Consider the following 9,026-nt stretch of genomic DNA (forward strand, 5'->3'; position numbering starts at 1 on the left):
CGTTTTGTATCTTTGATTTCACTATAGTTTTACATTTCACTTGTAGTTCGTTTTGGCGCCCTCTTTGCTACATTAGGGGCTTGGCAGTATCTTTGTTTTTCTCTTTGTTTTAATAGAAGTGGTTTTATCCACCTTTTTCAAAAATAACTACTAAGATTTTTTGGGATTGAACCAGAAAAGAAACACAATATTCTCTCATTTAATCTCTGTATTTGCATCACTTTAAAGTTTAACATTTTACAACTAATTAATGAGGGGTTAATTCCTTTTCTTCAATTAATGTCAAAAATCATATCTGCAAGGAATACCGCAATATGATTCGGCAATAAAATTCAATCACTGGTGTATTTAGAAATACCATTAATATTTTTTTATTGTTATTTTTATATTAATAATATATAATATTTACATATAATTATGCATTAGTTATTATATTTGAAAAATTTCTATAATTTATATAGTGCTTATTATATAAAGCAAAAAATTCAAGCTATAAATCAGCTTTTGACTTTTAACTTGAACTTTCAAATAACAAATTGAGTCAAATAAATCTTTTTATACTAATCTCAAGCCAATTTGACACCAAAAGAAAATCAAAACATTAAAAAATAAAAATAAAAATAAAAGTAGTAACCGAAATGAAGAAAAAACTTTACTAATAAATAAAAAGATTATTATATCTCATAACTGAATCCTACGAAAAGGGGAAAAAATCAATATTTTTTAAAAGAAACTTTTTAGAAAAAAAAAACATGCTAAGAATAAATTAAGGGTCAGGGGAAAAAAAAACTCAATCTAATAAATGCTGGGCATCAAGGACGCTAAATTATTATTATTATTATTATTATTATTATTACTATCATCTAGTCTAATAACAACACTGACTCAAATAAAAAAATCATTTTCAATTTACAGTGATACTGATCTACTAAAATAAATAAAAATTCCCTACCAAATCCAAGAACAAAACTGGCATCCTGAGCAAGAGAGAATCCAAATAAATAAGGGGAAAAAGTAAGGAGTAGAAATATAAAAAAGCCTCTATTCTCCTCCCACTTTCCTCAAAGAACATCACTCATAGGATTATAAATAATTTATAAATGTATATGAACAAAGAAAAAGATTTTCCTTACCATATCCCAAGTAAGAAACTGATATATCTATTTATAGAAAGAGAGATTAATACATAGAGAAAGAAGACCAAAACATGGACAAAACAAAACATGGAAACCTTTTACTCTTGTTCCACATTCTACCATGCAAAACATCACTTGTAGGATTATAACTACTTTAAGATCATGTTCATACAGACCAAGAACAAGAACAAGAACAAGAAAGACTTTTCCTTATCAAATATCCAAGACAGCAAACTAATATCAGAAGAGAAATATGAAGTGAAGATAATAAGATGAAGATGACGAAGTGCTTAGACAGTCTCAAGAGACTTAGAAGACTTAGCAGAAGAAGGCATAGACTTAGACCTATTCATCATCCATGTTGAAGGTGATGATCGATGAAAACGGCACCTAAACGAACCTTGATGTGTCGTCGGAGAGCACAAACACTGGCCACCAACACCACCACCAATTGGACTCTTTGGAGAAGAAGAAGAAGAAATAAGAACTTGTCGATCATTCTTCGCTCCATCCTTTGGTGATGAAGAAGCCATGCTTGTGCTTCTCACAAGCTAGAACAACAAGAATAAAAAGAATAAGATGATGAAAGGAAAGAGATGAGAATTTATAAGAGGCTTCCTTTTTTTTTCACTCTCTCTTTGGTTTGTTGTCTTTATATGTATTTGTAGTTAGAGTTTGTTGTGTTTGCCTCTATTTATCTCTTTATAGGAAATAAGTTAGTTACTACTTTGAACTTTATTCAAATCTATAAGGATTCATGTTATAGATTTCAAGGGATACCATACTTTTTTAGATTCCTTCTCTCTCCTTTTTATCTATTTTTAAGGGATACCAATATCTTCTAAGATTTTCTCTTTCTTTATAAAACAAGATATATAAATTTTATATGCTAGTGTCATAACTTTGCCTGTTCACTCTTTCTAGATGGATAAAATGGATTGGAGAGTTTTGTTTTTCTGAGTCATGGCATTGTCTTTTTGGGTGGTGGAATAATATATTAATCTTTGAACTTATCTATTGCGTAATTATACACCTAAACTTTTCACTTTCTGATTTGATTTTTTATTCTAAAAACAACATATTCAAGCATTTCCCTCATTCAAAAATAAAAAATAAATAACTAAACCACTCAAAATTCTCAAATTCTTTTGACGAATCACATTACCAAAAACTACCAAAAAGTTCTTAACATAACGGTACTGGCCCCAATGAAAAATATGGTATGAGACTTTCAAATGTGCCGAGTTCAAGTTCTATCAGACATGCTTTCCAGCCCCAAACCCCTCGTCACTGGGTGGGCGCCCAAGCATGATGACCAATTCCTAACCCATGCACAAGCCCCTAACCGAGCTCGACATTGCCAATAACTATGTTCTAACCCACTTCCTTAACAATAACTTTGGACCATTTCCACAGTTCCATGGGTTACAAATAAATAAACATATCCTAATTACTTTAACATTAAATTCTTTCTAGATGGCTAAAATTCATAGTTATCTAAGATATATAGACTAGATGGATAAAATTCAGAGTTGATATCCAAAAATATCACTATCCTTATCAACATATTCTCTCTCTAGAAAAAGTGACCAACAATTAAGAAAAAATAATTAAATGGAAAGTGAGCATCTTCACAAGGAGAATGAATAAAAGCTCCATCATGAGACTCATGACATGCAAATGAAGATGGGGTAACCCTTCAACAAACAATTGAAGCAAATATATATATATACTAACCTGCCCTCCTCTTTTATCTTTCTTTAAAGATTCAATAAATAAATCATGGGCTAAAATTAAAACCATTTGTCCATTCACTACAATACAATATATATATATATATATATTATAAAAACTATAAACATACAAACATTAATTTTCCAATTGACAACTAAGTCTATCACTTGTTCTTGTTCCGTTTTGAATGTGAGCACATTATCTGAAAATATGGATGAACTATGAATTTGGAAATTTTGGTCCAGATAATGTCAAGCCATAACCATAAACTTAAGAATGTATACATACATACATACATATATATATATATATAATAATTTAATTTTCAAAATATTTATCTCCACATAAATATTTTTTTGGAGACAAATAAAAAAAGAGGAATCACATATAAATCCTGTGACATTGATCAAAGCACACCAACTGCCACGCATACCATGAGAAATGTAAGGTGTGTGTCTGCTAATGATTGACCAAGAAAAAAAGAAGCTGTGGATGGTCTACAACAACACCATGCAAAACACAAAGCCAAAATATCAATATATAATTTTAATAGAAGAAAAGATGTTTGTGACTTCTCTCTCTCTCTCATGTATATATACACGTTTGTGCATGAGTGTTCCAATTTTTTAATAAATACATGTGATTTATCTTTATGAAAAATCCCCCTCAATTTTCTTTTTTACTAAAACACCAATTAAAATTTTATAAGGAAATGACAAAATTACTAATCACAGAAATATATATACATTTTGGAGAAAAGCTGTTTAAATTCATTGAAACTAAATTCCAACTAATACATATGTAAAGAGAATGTAAGTTTTGTAAAGTACATAAACTCTTTTTAATTGATTTAAAAAAAAAATTATGAAAATGGGTAGTTTTGTTATTTTCATATTTTATAAAAGTAAGTTAATGGTTGATGTTAAAATTTTAACTATGGGTTATTATTTTTAAAAGTGAGGATAAACTTGAGGGTCTTAAGAAATCACCCTACATATATGATTAAGAAAACTAGCTATGCATAATCAAGTCAAAGAAACTAATGCTTGCAATTAATGATAATATCTTGAATTACAATGACTAACGAACAACTTGAACCTGATAACTAGGATCACAACCATTAGACAAGGTTCAACATGGTTTGTCTAAGAAAAACATTCCACAAATTGAGTAGAAGAAAAACCCAGGCATAGCCTGAAAATTTTAAGCTCAACCAACCAATCACTGCCAAAACCAAAACCAAAACCAAAACCAAAACCAGACAACTTTGACCAAACAAGCCCGGACCCGAATGATGAACTTTGCATTAAGTGCATCACACGAACTAAATGTCAAATTATTAATAGCCATGTCCCTAAGAAAAAGATCTTCAATTTCATTTTTCATAAGAATGTGACCAGAGGGACCAAGAAAACATTGAAAAGGATGAGAAATGGTTTGCAAGATTCTCCAATTCAATCATCCAAACAAGTCTATTTCAATGGTTGGTAAGATAAAAGAGTAGCTTTTTATGTATATGCAAGCAAATTTGTGAGCCATGTTTACCTTGAAAGATAAGACGGCGATATTTCAGAGACCAAAGACTGATTTGAGTGGTTCAGGCAGTGTCCTACAATCAACAACACTTCATTATAGAGTTTGTAAAATAGTAAACACAACATTATGTAGCAGTACCTTTCTAATGTCAAAGATTAGCATGATTGTTGGTAATGTTAAAGCATCAATAACTTTTTACCAAGGATTTGCTTCTCTACAAGACAGACTTTGAATGTGGTGTTTTGCGGTAGCATATCTTCCATATTTCAAGGTCCTTTCCTCTTTCATACTCTTTTATGTACTGTGGGATCTGATCGATATTGATCCGCTCACCGACAAAACAAGGTTGAAATGTGCCATTAAGCCTAGCATATTCTGTTAAAGTTAAAATGGTGAGGTTCCACAATTGTGATGTATTCAGAGGTGGATCGTTTGTACCTTGTTCATCCTTTAAGTAGCTTTGGAAGTGTTGATATCCATTGGCAACAATGTCGAGATCATCTAGAGTGAAATTATACCTCTTTTCCAAAGCCAAGTACAAAACCTTGTACCAAACATCAGAAACAAGAACAATTAATGCCTGATCTTTAGGTTTTTTGCTTTTATACTTATTGATTATTAATAAGAATGCCATTACTTGAAACTTGAGGCATTACCTTCTCAGAACCATGTGACATCAACTTCTCTACAATGTTGAAAAATGCATCGGTTAGTTCATCACTGTAAATTACATCAGCGGCAAAAAGCAGAGATGCACCCTCTGCTTCATCAACCTCCGACGCAGACCATGAGTACTTCGAACTGTTTCTAAACAAACCAGGATAAACCATCACTAATTATAAAAGTTGATCAAATGTTCAAATTAGTGCTTCATGGATATGGAACATTTTCTGATATAAATCGAACTAACATCCAGTCTCATGTTGAGAACTTAGAGAATTGAAAAGAAAAAATTTATATATAATTATATACATATATCATGAAAAGCAGCAGCTCAAAGGATCACCTCTGCTGAGCTTCTACATCAGATGCGCCAATTTTGGGTGGCCATGACTCTTTCCAATCAAGTTCTCGAACAAGAACAGAAGATTCACAGTACTTGAGCGCACCAGCATTGATCTGGACATTAATAGCACAATTATCCAGGACTTCAGTACCTGTATCTGCAAGACCGTACTAGCAGATCATAGAAAAGAAATCTATGAAACAGAAAACTGAAACTGTTGCAATTTACAGCAGCAAAGTCTGAAACTAAATGTGTGACATCAGATGATGCTTCCGAAAGAGAAGAATGAACCATTCAGTTACAGCATTACATATAAAATCTGAAATATATATATCTACACTACAGTTATAAATGAATCATAATATGCACATATATCCCTTAAAGCATTACTAACTTTCGGTTAGATATATAAGCTATCTGCATTTTACTAGCACTCTGAACTTCACTTGAACAATGTACTGATGAAGTGACCTTAAAATCTGTGTGTTTTCTTCATATTTTATACTAAAGCTTTGGTGAGTTCGTTAATGCCCAAACGATAAAGTTGGTAAACTAGAGAACCAGGACAGATGGTCACTTCTGCGGTTCTTTGAAAAATGGAGAACGCACAAAAGAAGCTAAAATAAATAGTATGAGGAAATGACCACAACCAAATTGGCAGTCCAAAAAGAGAACAAAGTTAAAATAATTTCAAAAAAATTTAATTTTATATTAACACTAGCAATAATTCAGAGTGGGCAAGAAACAACTAATTTCAGTGCTGGGAATGAGAGTCAACTACCTGTGACAAAGATTGCCCTCAAAACACGTGCAAGTAGTATACCAAGCAACCCTGGCAAAAAGAAAACAAACTTTCACATCTACGCAAAACCACAGTACAAAATTAATTCAGAAAACACAAAAAATCCCTCAGTATTTAAAGGATGCATATCTACAAGAGATTCAAAATTACCTGTTCCAGCACCAAGTTCTACAGCGATCATGTCAACAAAGTCAGATGACATAAAACTTTTGTGCAGCACAAAAATCTACTAACACCAAAGCCGCTTTCCACACCTAGAAAGTTATGCAATATAACCAATAGAAAGGAAAAATTAATTCTGATACATGCAGGAGAAAGCAGTTTTTAACAGAATTTCTCCAAAGATGAAAAAGCAGCAGTTATCTTTACTTGCAATCCAACAAGGGGAAGTGATGATGTGATATTATGTTGGATAGTTACTCGATAGTTCAGGCATCTCTCTGTAGCCAGAGAAAGGAAGTAGCTCAATCATTATTGGAAACAAACAAAAATGACATATATGCAACATTTGAGATGTAAAAGAATAATAATAACTCATTTTAACTACAAACTCAATAAATCATTACCCATCAGATCTCAATATTCACCAAAACATATGCATATGCCAGTTGTAATCAACCAAACAGTCACAAGTGCATAAATGGAAATTTTCAACTAAATTTTACCATTTTCAAGCATAAGAGTAAGTGATGAACCAGAAATTAGAAAGCTCTGTAACCGTCTGAGGTGCACAATGTGAAACTAACCAAATTCATTGCATAGTTGATTCATACATAAACCTAATGTGAATGGTTCACCAATTTCCAGTATTCAATATGAGCAACGCTTTGAAGTTGCACAAGTTGCGGTAAGAATGCCCCCATTGAGCATAATTGTTTTCAATTGAAGTTCTCAGACAAAATGAGAAACTGTTATTTATATTAATTCATCATAAAACTATGATATGTTAAATAAGATATAAATATATATATATATATATATATATATATATATAAGAAAGGAATAACCATCCAAGCAAGAAGCTGGATATCAATAATAAAAACATACTATTGTGATTCCTTCTTCTCCTGCTTAAAACAAGGTCACCATCTTTATCAAAATTAAGTTGCCTCGAGGCATCTTCAACACAAACATGATCACCAACATCACATTGATTAAGCGCCGCTGACAATCAAAACCAGATGTATCAATAATCATTTTAAAAAATATATATGACGCATTATAAAAAATCTAATTTAACAAAAACTTACAGCTTTCGCAAGTTGCATGATGATCACCATCCCATGCTACATTGGGTTGAAAAGCTGCCACCTGAAGCTGATCAGTACAGTTCCAAAGATCATAAAAATGAAAGTTTCAACCAATTCAACAAAATTAAATGAGAGAAAGAACAGATATTGCAAGTAAGTTACCACTCTTCAAAGTTCAAACTGATATTATTATACAAATAAAGTGTAACATGCACACATCTTATCACCATATGATGCCATGCATACTCTGATATAGGTAGCTAATTAAAATAGCTATGGAGAAAATTATGGACTACATAAATTACATTTATATATAGAGACAACAAACAAAGATCTGAAAATTGCTGAACAAAGCCAAATTTGTATAAGGCTTTTCCATTCAACAATTTAGCAGAGTCAGATGGATTATCTAGAGACTAACAGCTAACCATCCTAAAGCACTTAGTTTTCACCCAAGATTATGTGGACTCTGCATTGATGTTGGGGGCCATGTGGATCATATTCTGTTTCAGCCAGATTCATGGAATTGTGAAATGTGCCCCTACTAACATTTGGCCACCTTCTTTCAACTGTAAGGGGGGCTCATGCAGTTAAACAATTCAACACTAATTTTCTGAATGTCAAGCATACACTCACTCCATTTGTGTTCCATTTTGATCAACAACATAAAACAAACACATTAAAAAGAATAGCAATTGCAAATTAGTTCAAAACCACAACAAGAATGCCAAGAAAAAGTCTTTATTGAACATAAAGCTCACAATCAAACAAACAAAAAGGAAAATCATGCATCACAAAAAAATCAAGCTACAATTGAATTCACAGACCTGTTGGAGGGGCAGTAAAGGTGAAGACAGATATATGAGGAGCAGAGGAATGAGGAGGGCATCCAAGATGAACCTCGCTCATCACCTGCTCATCTCCTCCCTCCATTGAGATGAAAAGCTTGGTACTAAAGCTTAAAAATCTGAAAACTAGGTTTCCGGCGAAGGTTGGCAGCGTGTTGGGTGGATAAATAGAAGAGGAAGAAATTAGTGTGCTTTGAGAAATTTTACATTTTGTCCCCTAGAAAATGTTAAAATTATTCTTTTTAAAGAAAATTACAAATATGTAGCATCATCATTATGTGTGTTTTATAGGATGATTTGTTATTAAAAACTACACATAATTTTATGGTAAAAATTTTTTTCCATTGTAAAGATAGAAAGTAAAGGGATCATATAAATTTTTCTTAATGAAATATGGACAAACCATAGGTGATGCACAAAAGTAAAGTTAATACTTTAAATCACATGTACTTTCATTTTATGTGTGTTAAAATTTGAACACAACTTTTTAGCAGTATAGAAATACTCTACGTATTATATGGTGCCAATAACTCAAGTGGTTGTTAACCATATTTTTAAAAGTTTGCTATATTTTTATTTTTTTATTTAAGTGGATGACTTTGGTTCTGTTTAAGTTAAACATTTTAGATGATGGTTAGGCACATATGAGGTTTTACTCACCTACCTTTGGTTGGCGAGTAAGATTAGATGAGAGTGAGGGAAAAAGTGAGAAGG

At 31.9% G+C, this 9,026-nt stretch overlaps 1 protein-coding gene across 1 annotated transcript; it reads right to left on the reverse strand.

Annotated features, from left to right (window-relative positions):
• Positions 1-1,137: 1,137 nt before the first annotated feature.
• LOC120279585 (methyltransferase-like protein 22) lies at positions 1,138-8,468 on the reverse strand. Its single transcript, XM_039286513.1, is given in 13 exon segments — positions 1,138-1,687; positions 4,416-4,479; positions 4,606-4,781; positions 4,845-4,950; positions 5,063-5,213; positions 5,413-5,569; positions 6,194-6,244; positions 6,365-6,437; positions 6,439-6,468; positions 6,584-6,654; positions 7,262-7,378; positions 7,465-7,518; positions 8,292-8,468. Coding segments are annotated over 11 exon segments (1,077 nt in total). The 5' UTR covers positions 8,398-8,468; the 3' UTR covers positions 1,138-1,687; positions 4,416-4,479; positions 4,606-4,620.
• Between the last annotated feature and the right edge of the window lie 558 nt (positions 8,469-9,026).

This window comes from Dioscorea cayenensis, chromosome 16, assembly GCF_009730915.1.
Source record: "Dioscorea cayenensis subsp. rotundata cultivar TDr96_F1 chromosome 16, TDr96_F1_v2_PseudoChromosome.rev07_lg8_w22 25.fasta, whole genome shotgun sequence".
Taxonomy (NCBI): domain Eukaryota; kingdom Viridiplantae; phylum Streptophyta; class Magnoliopsida; order Dioscoreales; family Dioscoreaceae; genus Dioscorea; species Dioscorea cayenensis.